This window comes from Bombina bombina, chromosome 6 (assembly GCF_027579735.1).
Source record: "Bombina bombina isolate aBomBom1 chromosome 6, aBomBom1.pri, whole genome shotgun sequence".
NCBI classification, from domain to species: Eukaryota; Metazoa; Chordata; class Amphibia; order Anura; family Bombinatoridae; genus Bombina; species Bombina bombina.
Genome location: NC_069504.1, coordinates 285832495 through 285851715, shown reverse-complemented (window position 1 = coordinate 285851715; position 19221 = coordinate 285832495). Strand labels below are relative to the sequence as shown.

General features: G+C 36.1%; 1 protein-coding gene across 1 annotated transcript in view; it reads left to right on the top strand.

Moving 5' to 3' along the window:
- The window catches only part of PLXNC1 (plexin C1), a 483607-nt gene that overhangs the window by 405479 nt on the left and 58907 nt on the right, over nt 1-19221 (top strand). Inside the window, exons 26-28 of the mRNA XM_053716896.1 lie at nt 3800-3907; nt 4511-4674; nt 10319-10466. Coding sequence (XP_053572871.1) covers nt 3800-3907; nt 4511-4674; nt 10319-10466 — 420 coding nt within the window. The remainder of the gene's footprint in view (nt 1-3799; nt 3908-4510; nt 4675-10318; nt 10467-19221) is intronic.

The following is a 19221-nucleotide window of genomic DNA, read 5'->3' as shown; positions in this document are numbered from 1 at the left end:
GATATTTGTAGTTTATTTAATTTATTGATAGTGTAGGCAAAAGAGCTGATTTCTTTGGGGCATGCCCCGCAAAAAGCCCTTTTAAGGGCTGGTAAGGTAAAAGAGCTTTGAACTTTTTTAATTTAGAATAGGGCAGGGATTTTTTTTTATTTTGGGGGGCTTTGTTATTTTATTAGGGGGCTTAGAATAGGTGTAATTAGCTTAAAATTCTTGTAATCTTTTTTTATTTTTTGTAATTTAGTTTAGTTTATTTAATTGTATTTTAGTTTAGATATTTGTAGTTTATTTAATTTATTGATAGTGTAGGTGTATTTGTAACTTAGGTTAGGATTTATTTTACAGGTAAATTGGTAATTATTTTAACTAGGTAGCTATTAAATAGTTATTAACTATTTAATAGCTATTGTACCTAGTTAAAATAAATACCAAGTTACCTGTAAAATAAATATAAACCCTAAAATAGCTACAATGTAATTATTAATTACATTGTAGCTATCTTAGGGTTTATTTTATAGGTAAGTATTTAGATTTAAATAGGAATATTTTAATTAATAATATTAATATTAATTAGATTTATTTTAATAAGAATTTAGTTAGGGATGTTAGAGTTAGATAGGGTTATTATACTTAATATATATATATATAATATAATAACGATATTAACTATATTAACCCTAATATAATTAGGGTTAATATAGTTAATATATATAATATAATAACTATATTAACTATATTAACCCTAATATAATTAGGGTTAATATAGTTAATATAGCTGGCGGCGGTGTAGGGGGATTAGATTAGGGGTTAATCTATTTAATATAGATGGCGGCGGTGTAGGGGGATTAGATTAGGGGTTAATCTATTTAATATAGGTGGCGGCGGTGTAGGGGGATTAGATTAGGGGTTAATCTATTTAATATAGGTGGCGGCGGTGTAGGGGGATTTAGATTAGATGCAAAAGAACTGATTTATTTGTGACAATGCCCCGCAAAATGCCCTTTTAAGGGCTGGTAAAAGAGCTGATTTCTTTGGGGCATGCCCTGCAAAAAGCCCTTTTAAGGGCTGGCAATAGAGCTGTTACTTTAGGGCAATGTCACGCAAAGGCCCTTTTAAGGGCTGGTAATAGAGGTGATTACTCTAGGGGGATTAGATTAGGGGTTAATGTATTTAATATAGCTGGCGGCGTTGTAGGGGGATTAAATTAGGGGTTAATTCATTTAATATAGCTGGCGGCGGTGTAGGGGGATTAAATTAGGGGTTAATAATTTTAATATAGCTGGCGGCGGGGTAGGAGCTCACATTAGGGGGTAGGTAATATAGATGGCGGCGGTGTAAGGGGCTCACATTAGGGGGTAGGTAATATAGATGGCGGCGGTGTAGGAGCTCACATTAGGGGGTAGGTAATATAGCTGACGGCAGGGTAGGAGCTCACATTAGGGGGTAATATAGATAAAATAGGTAGCGGCGGTGTAAGGGGCTCACATTAGGGGGTAATATAGATAAAATAGGTAGCGGCGGTGTAGGGGGCTCACATTAGGGGGTAATATAGATAATGTAGGTGGCGGCGGGGTCCGGGAGCGGCGGTTTAGGGGTTAATAACTTTATTAGGTGCGGCGGGGTCCGGGAGCGGTGGTTTAGGGGTTAATACATTTATTATTATTAGGAGAGTGAGGGGGGATAGCGGATAGAGGGTTAGACGTGTCGGGCTATGTTTAGGAGGCGCGTTAGACAGTACGGGTGATTTAATAACTTAGTCAGGTTTTTAAAGTGCCCTAAGTCACTGGCGACTCCAGAAATTTGTACTTACGCAAATTTCTGGACATCGCTGGTTTGTGAGACTTACGGCAATTTAGCCTCTGACAGCGCCGTATATGGGATAGCTCGAGTTGCGAGCTGAAACTACGGGCGGCGCAGGTTTCCACGCTTGCACCGAAACCTGCGCCGTATATCGGATCGTGCCCCTGGAGCCACAAAGTCCTGCTGGTCCTGAATGGATACAGCTGATAAACTAAACAGCTGCAGTCGCTGCATAACCCTTACCAGCTGCTGTACCCAATTGGGATCAAGCACTTCTCTAACAAATTAGAGTATGCCATTTTTGCACTATAATGTAACAGTGCTTGAAACCTTACTTGTGTTTAATGCTTTAGATTAATGTAAACGTATTTACAGTCTTAGCATACTGCTGTAAAGTAGCTGCTACAAAGCAGTGTTTGTGTTGATAACAATAATTAGCTTCTATAGATAAGAGTGTGTCAATATATACAAACTACTATATGTATTTAATTAAGGTGACCAGATGTCCCAGACCCAAATTCGGGACACTAAATGTTGGGGAAAATGTTGAGCAAAAATTAGTGTCCTGAATTGTCCATTCAAAAATTAGGGGCAGATTTGCCAAATTAGAATGGCCGACCACCTTCATTTAATACTTCATAAATTGCAATGCAAAAGCAGCCAAGACATTTTAAACTATCATTCAAAACTCAGTATGCTCTCAATTTAGTGTTATAATCCAATGCAAAGTGCTGTTTTAAAGGGACATGAAACCCCAAAAAATGTTCTTTCATGATTCAGATAGAGCCTACAATGTACTGTTATCAAATTTGCTTCATTTTCTTGATACCCTTTAATAAAAGACCATCAATGCACCACAGGGAGCTAGCTGAACACATCAGGTAAGCCAATGACAAACGGCATATATGTGCAATCAACAATCATTAGCTAACTCTTAGTAGTGCATTGCTGCACCTAAGCCTACCTAAGCCTAAGCCTTTTCAACACAAAATACCAATAGAACAAAGCAAATTAGATAATAGAAGTCAAATGGAAAGTTGTTAAAAATTGAATGTTCTAGCTCAATGTTTCTCAACTGCGGTCCTCAAGTACCCCCAACAGGCCAGGTTTTCATTATAGCTGAAACAGAGCACAGGTAAAATAATCAGCTGATCCATAACCATGGTAACTTCCCTGTTCTAACCCTTCAGCTGATTATTTCACCTGTGCTCTAGTTCAGTTATAATAAAAACCTTGCCTGTTAGGGGTACTTGAGGAATGTGGTTGAGAAACACTGTTCTAGTTGAAGCATAAAATACATTTTTTGAGATACATGTTCCTTTAAAGTGATAGTATGTTATTTTTTCCATTAAAGGGACACTGAACCCATTTTTTTTCTGATTCAGATAGAGCATGCAATTTTAAGCAACTTTCTAATTTACTCCTATTATAACATTTTCTTCATTCTCTTGGTATCTTTATTTGAAAAGCAAGAATGTAAGTTTAGATGCCGGCCCATTTTTGGTGAAAAACCTGGATTGTTCTTTGTTGATTGGTGGATAAATTCACCCACCAATAAACAAGTGCTTTCCAGGGTGCTGAATAAAAAATTGGCTGGTTCCTTAGCTTAGATGCCTTATTTTTCAAATAAAGATAGCAAGAGAATGAAGAAAAAAATTGATAATAGGAGTAAATTAGAAAGTTACTTAAAATTGCATGCTCTATCTGAATCACGAAATAAAAAATTTGGGTTCAGTGTCCCTTTAAATACCCAAAATATGATACAGGTATACAGTTACCAGTATACCTAGAAGGGAAGAACAAATAGTTATGAAGAATTGTGTTCACAATCAAGTACATTTACTATATTCCAATAAAGTTTAAAAAATTGTCAAAATAAATGTGTAATTTATCATGAGCAATATAATCACGCCCCTGTATGAATATTAGAGAAGCGCATTTGATTGGTCCTTATAATGTTCATTTTGTGTCAATCTGGAAATTTAGATCTTTTTTCTTTTAGGTTTTACCCAGCTCTGAAGAAAATGAGATTTTTCAAGATGTAAAAAATACAGGCAAACATAAATTTAAAGTCAAGGAATTGTATCTTACAAAGTTGCTTTCCACAAAGGTATCTCATTTTGACTTGATAATTCTAATATTCATTAAAACGTTTGTCCTTAAAAATATAGTAAGTTTGTTTTTCAAATATTTTCTAGGAGAATCATAGTCAATTATGTGTCCATTTTATATTTCTATAAACTACTCTGTACATTTCTAAATGAGTTCTTAGAAAGGCAAGATGCATTAAGTTCTGTTAGTAAGAGAGGTCGTATTACACTTTAGTGAATAGTCTTAGTATATTATAAAGATTGGAAAGGTTACTCCATCTCAAGAGGCCTTAGAATTTTAGTGAATTTAGGCAAGGAGTGTATTATACTAAAATGTTTCCTGTAAATGGTGTGGTGGACACGTTTCCTGCAAACAAGTATAGATAAGGCAATGTGTGAAGTTGCATAGCAAAGCTATTTCCTGTTGCTGTACCAGGCTTTGGTGACAAATGAATGAATAACAGAAAACTATAAATATTATGGGGACATGGGCATACTTCTGCACATTTGTATATATATATATATATATATATATAAAATCAAGAATTGTATTCTCTGTCAATATAAAAAAAATCTCTAAACTTTGGTAACTTTGACAAATAATGTTTATTTATCATTTTTAGGTTGCAATTCACTCTGTGGTAGAAAAACTTTTTCGAAGCATTTGGAAATTACCAAATAACAAACCACCAATAGCTATAAAATATTTTTTTGATTTCTTGGATGCCCAGGCTGAAAGCAAAAAAATTACAGACCCAGATGTTTTGCATATATGGAAAACTAACAGGTAAAATAAATTATATATCTCAAACTAGTCAGGTATGCTCAGTAGCAGCAATGTACTGTGAGCTAGCTGGTGCCTAGTGGTTACACAGGTATGCCTCTTGCTATTGGCTCACCACATGTGTCCAGCTAAGTCACAGTAGAATATTTGATATTCCAATGTTCTTTACATAACGGAATATGTTCTATCCTATATTATAAAAGGCCAGGTATGTTTGTTCGATGCAGTCGTGCGCAGTAGAGACTGCAGCACAAGACAAACATACCTGGCCGTAAGAAATGATCAGTCAGTGACTGCGCACAAGACTGTGTGAGACTTCAAAAGGCTGCGAGGATCAGTCAGCAGAGAGGGGGCAGGATCGGGCATGGTGGGAAGGAGCAGGGGGGAACAGGCACGGGAGCAGACGGGGGCGGGAGCCGGTGTGAGGGGGGAGGGAGCGGGTGGGACCGCTGCACTGCAGGAAAAATGTTTTTGAAATGTTGAGAGCGGCAGGGAAGGAGGGAGGGAGAGGGGATCCAAGTGGATGGGGATTTTGTCCCGTGTACACGGGCTTTAGGACTAGTTTATTTATAATTCAATATTTCTACATATATCTGATGAATTTTTGAACAAATATATATTTATATCTATATATTTATACATATATATATATATATATATATATATATATATATATATATATATATATATATATATATATATATAGATGATTATATATAGGTATATATACGTATATAGGTACATATACTGTAATATAGGTATAGATATATACAGATATATATAGGAATATCTATTTAAAATAGATTGCTCGCTCACTTAAACTGCTTGCGAAAAACACGATATCACAAAAACGTTTGCGCCTCACTTGTAATGTAGCCCTAAATAAGGTTAAAAATTAACCTTTTATTGTATGTACAAAGTATTTTGAAAACATTTGAAATTCAAATGGACTAAATAAATGCTGTCAAAGTATTCATGTGATATTCAGAAATATAAAGTATGTATATTTAGTTAGTCCAGTATTTTTATGCACTCACTAATATTGGCTTATCTGCCCGGGTGCTCTGCTTTATTAATACGTAGAAAGCCTTCTTTGTAATGAAGAGGCACTCTCAGGGCTTGAAGGTTTAATGTATCTTCAATTTTTTAAATTCGCTTATTTATACATTAATTTTATCTGGTCAATGTTTCGGACTCATGTCAAGACCTTTTTCAAGACCAATTGTGCATCTTATATTCAACTCTTTTCTTTGTAGTAGCCTAGACCAGTGATTTGCAACCTTTTGCCGTGGCACACTTTTTTACATTAAAAAAATCCTGCGGCACACCACCATCCCAAAATTTTACAAAATCACACATTGTAGCCTAATACAGGATATATATACAGTATATATATATATATATATATATATATATATATATATATATATATATACACACTGTACTGTGCTGTCATGCCATGCCTCCTACAAACTATACATGAGATATTGACATTCATTCACAAACAATCATAATCATTGTCTGTGAATGAATGTCAATATGTCATGGTTGTAAATGATGCCTGATGAGCCTGTCACATACCTCCCAATATTTCAAAATTTGAAAGAGGGACACCCCCACACTGTTGTCAGTCTGCCGTGGCACACCTGAGGATCTCTCACGGCACACTAGTTGAAAAACACTGGTCTAGACTAGTGTTTCTCAACCTTTTTATAGCAAGTACCGCTGTAGGCATACACTTGTTTTCTATGTACCCCAAGTGTAGCATAAATATTATTGATATTTTACATGAGCAAAAATGGAAATCAGGTGTATTACTTGGTTTCACAAGCTTGTTTCAGATAGCTTAAAGGGCCACTAAACCCAAAATCTTTCTTTCATGATTCAGATAGAACATACAAATTTAAACAACATTACAATTTACTTCTATTATTTATTTTGCTTAATTTTTTAGATATCCTTATTTGAAGAAAAAGCAATGCACATGGGTGAACCAATCACATGAGGCTTCTATGTGCAGCAACCAATCAGCAGCTACTGAGCATATCTAGATATGCTTTTCAGCAAAGATTATCAAGAGAATAAAACAAATTAGATAATAGAAGTACATTAGAAAGATGTTTAAAAATGCATTCTCTTTCTAAATCATGAAAGAAAAAATGTGGGTATCATGGCCCTTTAATGAAGTAAATGTATAAGAATCAGATATGTCTCTTATGTTTTCCGGAATTTAATATTTGGCAATATTACAATATTAATACACAGATATGTAGTCCATTGATATTAATAATTCTATGCAATTAATGTGCTTCTTACATTAAAAAGGGAAAATAAACTCTTTTCTGCATGATGAGGAAATAACTATTTATGGTACCATCTTTTTATTTTTAAAGGGACAGTCAACACCAGAATTTTTGTTGTTTAAAAAGAAAGATAATCCCTTTATTACCCATTCCCCAGCTTTGCATAACCAACACTGTTATAGAAATACATTTTCTCCTCTGTAATTACCTTGTATCTAAGTCTCTACAGACTGCCCCCTTATTTCAGTTCTTTTGACAGACTTGCATTTTAGCCAACCAGTGCTCACTCCAGGGTAACTTAACGTGCATGAGCTCAATGTTATCTATATGAAACACATGAACTAATGCCCTCTAGTGGTCAAAATGCATTCAGATTATAGGCAGTTTTCAAGGTCTAAGAAATTAGCATATGCACCTCCTAGGTTTAGCTTTCAACTAAGAATACCAAGAGAACAAAGCAAAATTGGTGATAAAAGTAAATTGGAAAGTTGTTTAAAATTACATTTCCTATTTAAATCATGGAAGTTTTTTTGGACTTGACTGTCCCTTTAATAACCATTTCATATACAGTTTTACTGTCTCATTTTACTGAGGCACACTTTAGTATGATGCACCTTATCTGTTTCACAGTGGCACATTTAACTGCCACCTGTCTGTGTGACACTTAGTCACAGTAATACTCTTTCTCAGTTCATATCAGTGAAGCTCAACTCCAGCCCTCATATCTCAATAACAAGCCAGAATCTAAGGTTTTACCAATTTGAGGAGAATCAGTGGTCCAACCTAGGAAGGGAAATACTCACACTCTCAAGGGTAGAAATGAGAAACAACTTTCTTTGATATATCATGTTTACAATAGCTACATCAGGAAAAAAATGAAGGCCAATCCCTGAAGTACCCCTTTTCAATGCCCAAAGTACCCCCAGGGGTACACATACCACAGGTTGAGACACATGGGTCTAGACTACAACAGAGAAAATAGTTGAATATAAGAAGAACAAATGGTTTTGACATGAGACTGAAACATCAACAAGATAAAATTAATGTATAAATAAGCAAATAAAAAAAAATGAAGATACATTGAACTTTCAAGCCCTTAGAGTGCCTCATTACAAATATATATATATATATATATATATATATATATATATATATATATATATATATATATATGTATATATATATATATATATATATATATATATACATACAGGGCTCAAAATGTCAAGTCCTAAGCTGCTAGCCTGGCCAAAATGTAACTTGTTATGGATCCCACCAATCACCTGCTCACACCTCACCAACTATCCCACCCCCTCTTTGCATATATTTAGCCATTGTGAAACACCTTATTGTTCAGTACTTTTTAATATATGTTATTTTAAACCATAACAAGTTAAGTCCTTTTAATACAATTATAAATATAAATATTTATTTTTATATATATATTTGCTGGCCATTTGGCACAGTGTATAGACAACATTTACCTCCTTCTCACATGAAATAAAGTTGTGTAAACCAGTTCAGGTTTAATTTAACGCAGCAGGGACATTAAATAAATCTATTTAGTATCCAATTTGCTTTTTTAATTTTGCATGTGTAGTAACCTGAACAACTAACCATGGGTGGCTTTTAGCTTGATAAAGGGGACAATCATTTTAAATAGTTGATTTTGCCTATGGGAACTGCCACCTAACTGCTGATCTTGTGCAGTATTTGTTATACAATAGCTATGTAATCCAGGGGTAGAGTCAGTGGGGTAGAAGAAAAAGTGTCCCTGTGGTTACTATGAATACAGCTGCTTGCCTAAGTACATTATCCCTTTAATGGAGTTTCTGCTAAAAACAAACTGGGTAAAGAGCATTTCTTATGACCCCACAATAAAACTTTAAATTAATGTTTTAAGCACAGTCCCCTACTTTGCAACCGGACTGAGATATCTGAAAGCAAAAATCTCTGAAAAGCCATCAAAATCTCTTAAGCTAACTTTGTTGCTCAAGTTTTATGTCTACAGCTCTAAAACTCTCCCACCTAAATTCAGAAATGCTACTTCAATGGTACTGACAGCCAACCAACCTTCACTATTTACATCCTCCTATCCTCTCATATTGTATTGCCCCCAGACCTCAAATCAGCCAGATCAGGGCCCTACTTATCTCACATAAGCTGCACTCCTATTGATGATGACTCTCCCTCTTCCTCTCCACGTTGCCCATGCTTTTTCTCTTGGCTTCCACACCACCTCCACACTTCCGCAAGTGCGCTACACCTTCAAGCTGACACGATGGCCCCAAGTTATCAAGGTCTGTCGAACCTGATCCGACAGTGCGGATCAGGTCCGACAGACCTCGTTGAATACGGCAAGCAATACGCTCGCCGTATTCAGCATTGCGCCAGCAGCTCACAAGAGCTGCTGGTGCAACGCCGCCCCCTGCAGACTCGTAGCCAATGGGCCGCCAGCATGGGGGTGTCAATCAACCCGATCGTACTCGATCAGGTTGATTTCCGGCGATGTCTGTCCGCCTGCTCAGAGCAGGTGGACAGGTTATGGAGCAGCGGTCATAACTGCTGTTTCTGGCGAGCCTGCAGGCTCACCAGAAACACGGGGCATCAAGCTCCATACGGAGCTTGATAAATATGCCCCGATATCTTTACAGCAACATTTCATTGCTTCACCTACACTCCCAGCCTTTGATAGTGCATGAATGTTGAGTTAACATTCACTCACTATCTTTCACTGCTCGCTACAGTTCAATTTCTACTAGCCAATGGCTAGTGGGTGAGTGGAACATTTGAGCCCTGTATATAGTATATTTTTATTATATTTTATTATTATTTTAAAAAGGAATAAATATCATGAGAAATTATGATTCTAGATAAACAATGTAAGGGTACTGATGATGTATTTAACATTGCCTAGTTTTTATTTCAAGAGCCATTATAGTGAGAAAAAAATAATGACATGCTCTAATTCATAACTTAATCACTATTCGCAGCTCTAGGGGTTTACTGCTCAAGAGCTGCAGAAAACTGCTGGCCCAGAGTGGAAAATGCTGCTTACTCAATCAGAATCCCAACACTTAGAATGAACGGGGACTGTATATTTATATGTCAATCAGCATTATTAGTTGCACAATTCACTGTGACTTCTAAGCAGTACTTTAAGTATGTGTTTAACCCCTTTGTAGGCGTTAACCACATAAAGTTGAAGGGTCCATAGTGAAAAAGTTACATGCTCTTATAAAATAGAGCAAGTATTTTTTTTTGTTTGTTTTGTAAATGACAATTGTAATAGCCTCTAACTGATGTATGATATAATAACTATCAAGTTTTGTCTTTTTAACTAGCCTCCCTCTTCGCTTTTGGGTGAACATTCTGAAGAATCCACAGTTTGTCTTTCCCATAAAGAAAACTGCTCATCTGGAAACCTGTCTATCAGTAATTGCACAGGCATTTATGGATGCATTTTCACTTACAGATCAGCTTTTGGGGAAGGTACTGATTTTTCTCCAATTTCTCAAAAAAATTTAGATGTAAATTAAAATTTTCTATTTAAAGCCCTCATGGAGGATTTGGGTGAACTTTATTGCACATAGGGACAGATTTCAGCAAAATTCATTTCATATTTGCGTGTAGACTTTTTGTATTCAGAGAAATTTGTATTCATATTTATTTGGTTGAATTCAAGAGCCACCTCTGCTTCTATGGGGCGCTATACAAAAGCCTCTGTGCCATTTTTAAAATATATATATCTCTATAGGTAAATATCTATACCTTCGCTCTGCTCATGACCTCCTTCTCTACACTTCTCTTGTTAACTAGACATGTGGGTTTCGTTTAGACGAATTCGAAATTCTGACATATTTTTACCGATTCGGAGATTCGGATGCATCCGAATTGCAGAATCGGCACATCCCAAAAAAATTCGAAAAATTCCGAAAATTAATAAATATATTTCCAAATTTTTGGATCCATTATTCATATTCGGCACAAACTAAACTATTAATCCCTAAACCGCACCCCCTATCAACATCACCGACACAAATTAAACCTATTAACCTCTAAACCACACTCCCCACACATCACCTACACTAACTAAAGCTATTAACCCCTAAACCGCTGTTCGCAAACATCTGCAATACTAACTAAACCTATTAACCCCTAAACCATCGTTCACAAATATCGCCAATGCTAACTAAAAATATGAACCCCTAAACCGCCAGCCCACACGAAGTTCAATCCTATTGGCTGATTGCATCAGCCAATAGAATTTTTTCTACCTTAATTCCGATTGGCTGATAGAATTCTATCAGCCAATCGGAATCTAAGGGACGCCATCTTAGATGACGTCACTTAAAGGTACATTCATTTCGAAGAAGATGTCGTTGGAAGAGGATGATCCGTGCCGGATGTCTTGAAGATGGACCCGCTCCGTGCCGGATGGATGAAGATAGAAGAAGCCATCTGGATGAAGACTTCTGCTCATCTGGAGGATGACTTCTGCCTGTCTGGAGGACCACTTCTGCTGGCTTCGTTGAGGACATCTTGCCACTTGGATGAAGACTTCTCCCGGTAAGTGAATCTTCAGGGGTTAGTGTTAGGATTTTTTTAAGGGTGTATTGGGTGGGTTTTATTTTTAGATTAGGGCTTTGGGCAGCAATAGAGCTAAATGCCCTTTTAAAGGCAATGGGGAGCTTAGGTTTTTTTAGTTAGGGTTTTATTTGGGGGGTTGGTTGTGTGGGTGGTGGGTTTTACTGTTGGGGGTTTTCGTTTGTATTTTTTTTTATAGTTAAAAGAGCTGATTTCATTGGGGCAATGCCCTTTTAAGGGCTATTGATAGTTTAGTTTAGGCTAGGGTTTTAGGTTTTTTTTATTTTGGGGGGGCTTTTTTTATTTTTATAGGGCTATTAGATTAGGTGTAATTAGTTTAAATATCTTGTCGTTTGTTTTTTATTTTCTGTAATTTAGTGTTTGTTTTTTTTGGTAATTTAGCTAATTGTATTTAATTTATCTAATTGTTTTTAATTTAGGGAATTTATTTAATTGTAGTGTAGTGTTAGGTGTTAGGGTAACTTAGGTTAGGTTTTATTTTACAGGTAAATTTGTATTTATTTTAGCTAGGTAGTTATTAAATAGTTAATAACTATTTAGTAACTATTCTACCGAGTTAAAATAAATACAAACTTGCCTGTAAAATAAAAATAAACCCTAAGCTAGATACAATGTAACTATTAGTTATATTGTAGCTAGCTTAGGGTTTATTTTATAGGTAAGTATTTAGTTTTAAATAGGAATAATTTAGTTAATGATAGGAATTTTATTTTGATTTATTTAAATTATTTTTAAGTTAGGGGGTGTTAGGGTTAGACTTATGTTTAGGGGTTAATAAATTTAGAATAGTGGCGGCAACATTGGGGGCGGCAGATTAGGGGTTAATAAGTGTAGGTAGGTTGCGGCGACATTGGGGGCGGCAAATTAGGGGTTAATACATATAATGTAGGTGTCAGCTATGTTGGGGCAGCAGATTAGGGGTTAATAAATATAATGTAGGTGGCGACGATGTCCGGAGCGGCAGATTAGGGGTTAATAAGTATAATGCAGGTGCCAGCGATGTCAGGGGCGGCAGATTAGGGGTTAATAAGTATAATGCAGGTGTCAGCGATGTCAGGGGCGGCAGATTATGGGTTAATAAGTGTAATATTAGGGATGTTTAGACTCAGGGTTCATGCTAGGGTGTTAAGTGTAAACATAACTTTAGTTTCCCCATAGGAATCAATGGGGCTGCGTTACTGAGTTTTACGTTGCTTTTTGGCAGGTGTTAGACTTTTTCTCAGCCGGCTCTCCCCATTGATGTCTATGGGGAAATCGTGTACGAGCATGTACAACCAGCTCACCACTGACTTAAGCAGCGCTGGTATTGGAGTGCGCTATGGAGCTCAATTTTGCTCTACGCCCACTTCTTGCCTTTTAACGCCGGGTTTGTAAAAACCTGTAATACCAGCGCTGCAGGTAAGTGAGCAGTGAGAAAAAACTGCACGTTAGCACTGCACCCCTCATAACGCAAGACTCATAATCTAGCCGAAAGTAACTTACCTATATTAACCCCTAACCCTAAGCCTAAACCTAACGCTAACCCTAAACCTAAAACCTATTTAAATCTAAATAAAAAAGTAACTTACCTGTGAAATAAAAGCTATTCTAGCTACAATATAACTAATAGTTATATTGTAGCTAGCTTAGGTTTTATTTTTATTTCACAGGTAAATTTGTATTTATTTTAACTAGGTAGACTAGTTAGTAAATAGTTAATAACTATTTACTAACTAATCTACCTAGTTAAAATAAATACAAATGTACCTGTGAAATAAAAATAAAACCTAAGCTGCCTTACACTAAATCATACCATTACAAAATAAAAAACCTAACATTACAAAAAATAAAAAACACTAAAATTACAAAAAATAAAAAAACCTACCATTACAAAAAAAAATAAAAAACGAAATTATCCAAAACAATAAAAATTATTCCTATTCTAATACCTTTTCAGGGCAATGGGTAGATTAGTTTTTTTAGATAGTTTTTTTTTTAATTTGTGGGTTGGTGGGTGGGGGTTTGTAATGTTAGTGGGTCTTTGTAAAAAAAATCAGAAAAAGAGCTAATATCTTTAGGGCAATGCCCTACAAAAGGCCTTTTAAGGGCCATTGGTAGTTTATTCTAGATTAGGTTTTTTTTTTTTTTTTTTTTTTTTTTTTTTTTTTAAATTGGTTTTAGAATAGGAATAATTTTTATAATTTTAAATTATTTTTTTGTTATTTTGTGGGTTTTTATTTTTAGATTAGGACTTGGGCAGCAAAATAGCTAACTGCCCTTTTAAAGGCAATGCCCATACAAATGTCCTTTTCAGGGCAATGGGTAGATTAGGTTTTACTTTATTTTTATTTTGTGGGTTTGGGGTATGGGGGGTTGTATAATGTTAAGGGGTGTTTGTTTTGTAGCAAAAGAGCTGTTAAATTTAGGGCAGTGCCCTACAAAAGGCCCTTTTAAGGCCCTTGGTAGTTTTCTATAGATTAGGTTTTTGTGTTTTTTTTGGGCTGTTTTTTTTTTTTAAAGGGTATTAGAATAGGAATAATTTTATTGTTTTGGATAATTTCATTTGTTATTTTTTTGTAATGGTAGATTTTTTTATTTTGTAATGGTATGATTTAGTGTAAGGCAGCTTAGGTTTTATTTTTATTTCACAGGTAACTGTATTTATTTTAACTAGGTAGTTAGTAAATAGTTAATAACTATTTACTAACTAGTCTACCTAGTTAAAATAAATACAAACTTACCTGTGAAATAAAAATAAAACCTAAGCTAGCTACAATATAACTATTAGTTATATTGTAGCTAGCTTAGGTTTTATTTCACAGGTAAGTTACTTTGTATTTAGATTTAAATAGGTATTATTAGTTAATAATTGTAACTTTAATTTAGTTATATTTTATTATGTTAAAGTTAGGGGGTGTTAGGTTTAGGGTTAGGTTTAGTGTTAGGGGGTGTTAGGTTTTGGGGTTAATATAGGTTAGTTACATTGTATTTAGATTCAAATAGGTATTATTAGTTAATAATTGTAACTTTAATTTAGTTATATTTTAATTATGTTAAAGTTAGGGAGTGTTAGGGTTAGGGGGTGTTAGTTTTAGGGTTTAATATAGGTAAATTGTAACTTTAATTTAGTTATATTTTAATTATGTTAAAGTTAGGGGGTGTTAGGTTTAGGGTTAGGGGGTGTTAGGTTTAGGGGTTAATATAGTTTAAATTAGGTGGTTGCGATGTGGGGGCAGGCAGTTTAGGGGTTAATATGTTTAGTTAGTATTGGCAATGTTTGTGAACGGCGGTTTAGGGGTTAATAGGTTTAGTTTGTATTGGCGTTGCTTGTGAACAGCGGTTTAGGGGTTAATAGCTTTAGTTAGTGTTGGCGATGTGAGGGTGTGCAATTTAGGGGTTTATAGGTTTAGTTCGTGTTGGCAATGTGGGGTGATGCTGTTTAGGGGTTAATAGGTTAAGTTCATGTCGGCGATGTGGAGGGGTGCGGTTTAGGGGTTAATAGGTTTAGTTTGTGTCAGCGATGTGGGGGGTGCGGTTTAGGGGTTAATAGTTCATGTCAGCGATGTTTCGGATTGGCAGTTTAGGGGTTAATAGGTTTAGTTAGTGTTGGCGATGTGGGGGGTGGTGCGGTTTAGGGGTTAATAGATTTAGGTAGTGTTTGTGATGTGGGGGACGGCGATTTAGGGGTTAATAGCTTTTTTTAGTGGCGGCGGTTTAACATAATTTTGTTTTGGCAATCGCCAGAACATTAGTTAGAAATAACGATTCAGTCCGTAATAAAGATTTGGTCCAACATCAATAATAATTTGGTAATGGTTTCAAATGCATCCGAATTTCAAAATACGGAACGACACGAATAAATCCTGAAACCGAATTACAGAGACATACCGAATTATTACGAATGTCCCGAACCGAATTTTTTTACTGCCCGAATTGAAACAAAACAAATCATATTTTTTGATCACGCACAAGTCTATTGTTAACTCCTTACATTCCCGTCTACAGGACTTCTACAGAATGGTAATATTATGAGGATCTCCCTGCCTCACTCCATAAGATTTCCCCTAGCCTTCAAAGTTGCAAGGGCTCCTTAAAGACTCTTCTATTCATGGATGCATTAAATATACACTAACGTTCACAAGAACTGCTGGTGCAATGCCGCCCCGGCAGATTCGCAGGCCAATTGGCCGCTAGCAGGGGGTGTCAATCAACCCCATCGTATTCTATCATGTTGATTTCTGTCCGCTGCCTCAGAGCTTCATAACCTGTTTCCGGCGAGCCTGAAATGCCCCTATATCTGCGCATTTTAGCTATGATCTGCTACGTATCTGTTTTGAGCTAAACCTAGACATTTGCTGAAAGAGACAAGTAAATGGTTAAACCACATTCTATATCTGCACATTTTACCGATGACCTGCTACATATCTGTTTTGAGCTAAACCTAGACATTTGTTGAAAGAGACAGGTAAATGGTTAAACATCATTCTATATCTGCACATTTTACCGATGACCTGCTACATATCTGTTTTTAGCTAAACCTAGACATTTGTTGAAAGAGACAGGTAAATGGTTAAACATCGTTCTATATCTGCACATTTTAGCTATGACCTGCTACATATCTGTTTTGAGCTAAACCTAGACATTTGCTGAACGAGACAAGTAAATGGTTAAACCACATTCTATATCTGCACATTTTAGCTATGACCTGCTACATATCTGTTTTTAGCTAACCCTAGACATTTGCTGAAAGAGACAAGTAAATGGTTAAACATCATTCTATATCTGCACATTCTAGCTATGACCTGCTACATATCTGTTTTTAGCTAAACCTAGACATTTGCTGAAAGAGACAAGTAAATGGTTAAACATCATTCTATATCTGCACATTCTAGCTATGACCTGCTACATATCTGTTTTTAGCTAAACCTAGACATTTGCTGAAAGAGACAAGTAAATGGTTAAACATCATTCTATATCTGCACATTTTATCTATGACCTGCTACATATCTGTTTTGAGCTAAACCTAGACATTTGCTGAAAGAGACAATGAAATGGTTAAACAACATTCTATGGGGCCTATTTATCAAGCTCCATACGGAGCTTGAAGGGCCGTGTTTCTGGCGAGCCTTCAGACTCGTTATGACCTGTCTGCCTGCTCTGAGGAGGCAGACAGCGATCACCATAAATCAACCTGATCGAATACGATCGGGTTAATTGACAACCCCTGCTAGTGGCCGATTGGTAGCAAATCTGCAGGGGGCGGCGTTGCACCAGCAGTTCACAAGAGGGTTTTCAAAAAAACTTAAATGTTTAAACATCCTCTTTTAGGTCCAACAAAACTCAACGCTGATTCATTCAGCAGTGTTACCAGAAGAATGGTTTTACGTATTCTTTTTACCTTCTAGAGTCAGTCTTTAAAAGTATATAGATTGTCTCAGAAAAAAAAACATTTTCCTCCCAAGGATTATTTGTTCCTCTCAATGCATATTAGTATTTGTTCCTCTCCATGCTTATCAGTGGTTCGCCATCTGCACAACACCACAACATCTCTCTTTATATGCAACTTCCTATATTTAATGAGCTGTGCGTTATGGGAAACGGAGGTTGAGTGCAAGTGCAGAAACCACAGTCTTTATCACCAGTTTGCCTTGCACACAATGTTGGTTTAGAGCAGTATAAGAAATATAAAAATGCCAAACTGCGGTAGATATTGCCACTTAAAGGGACGCTAGATTACAAGCGGAGAGCTAAGTTATTGCGCGCCCACAATCGGGCACATTTGACCCTTTGCAAGCACGTGATAAATAACAAGCCATTACAAATGGCTGGCTGTTGCTACTGCGACTTCGCAGTAGCAATTAGCACTCAGAAAATTAACCAGAGATTTGATCTCTGGTTAATATTCTAAAAGTGCCCCAAATGCCCTCAAAATAGAGGGGATTATAGTTTTTTCTTAAAAAAAATTAGCATTTTTTTAAAATGAAAAGTAACTGCACTAGGCAGCTTTGGGGCTTTAAAGTTGGCAGGAGCTGGGTGTTAGAAAATAAATGGCACTGGAAAGTGCCTTTACATTGTGGTCTCTGGGAACTGTGACCTAGATTACAAGTTGTGCGGTACAGCTATACCGCTGAAAAATTGGACTTTGCACACAGAATAGTCAGCTAACCCGTATTACAAGTCGCGCGTTACGGCTATACCGCTAGCGTTTTAGCCTATACCACAACGATCCATTCCACACTCAAAAAATGGCCATTGAGTGTGGAATGTTCAGCTCACCTGTATTACAAGTTGTGCGGTCAGGCTATTCCGCTAACATTATAGCTTATACCGTAACGATCCATTCCGCAATCAAAGACCAGTAGTTATAGATTTTGCGAAACAAAAATGTTTCACAAAACTCATAACAAAAATGTTACAAAGTACACTAACACCCATAAACTACCTATTAACCCCTACACTGCCATCACCCCACATTGCAAATACTATAATAAACCTATTAACCCCTAAACTGCCGACCCCCCACATTTCCAACACTAAATAAACCTATTAACCCCTAAACCGCTGACCCCCACATTGCTACTACTAAAATAAACCTATAAACCGCTTAACCGCCTACCCCCCACATCGCTACTACTAAAATAAAACCTATAAACCCCTTAACCGCTGACCCCCCACATCGCTACTATTGTATTAAACCTATTAACCCCTAAACTGCCGACCCCCCACATTGCCAACTCTAAATAAACATATTAACCCCTAAACCGCCGACCCCCACATCGCTACTACTAAAATAAACATATAAACCCCTTAATCGCCTACCACCCACATCGCTACTACTAAAATAAAACCTATAAACCCCTTAACCGATGACCCCCCACATCGCTACTACTAAAATAAACCTATTAACCCCTAAACCACTGACCCCCCCACATCGCTACTACTAAAATATACCTATTAACCCCTAAACCGCCAACCCCCCACATCGTAACAAACTAAATGAAACTATTAACCCCTAACACCCGCTAACTTTAAATTAAAGTTACAATATAACTACCTTAAAATAAATAAAAACTTACCTGTGAAATAAATAAAACCTAAGCTTAAACTATAAATAAACCTAACAATACTATTTAAAAAAATAAGATACCAAAAATAAAAAACCTAAATTACAAAATTAAAAAATCCTAACACTACAAAAAATAAACCCCAAGAAAACTGCAAAGATTACAAAAAATAACAAACTCGAAAATAACGAAAAAAAATTAAAAATCTAAGATTACAGAAAATAATAAACAAAACATCCGGACATCCAGCGTGGAGGCTCCTCTTCATGCGATCGCCCGCCGCACACTGAAGATTAAATGCAAGGTACCCCTTTTATATTGGAAACTGCTTAAATCCGCTCTTAGGTTTTCTTAGAGTTAGGTCTTTTTAATATTGGGGGGTTGTACTGTTAGGGGGTAATTTGTATATTTTTTTATGTAAAAGAGCTGTAGAACTAAGGGCAATGCCCTAAAAAATGCCATTGTAAGGGCTATTGGTAGTTTAGTGTTAGATTAGATGTTTTAATTTTGGGGTGGCTTTTTTGTTTTTATAGAGGTATTTGATTATGTTTAATTTTTTTTTTGATAATTTCGTTTATTTTCTGTAATCTTAGATT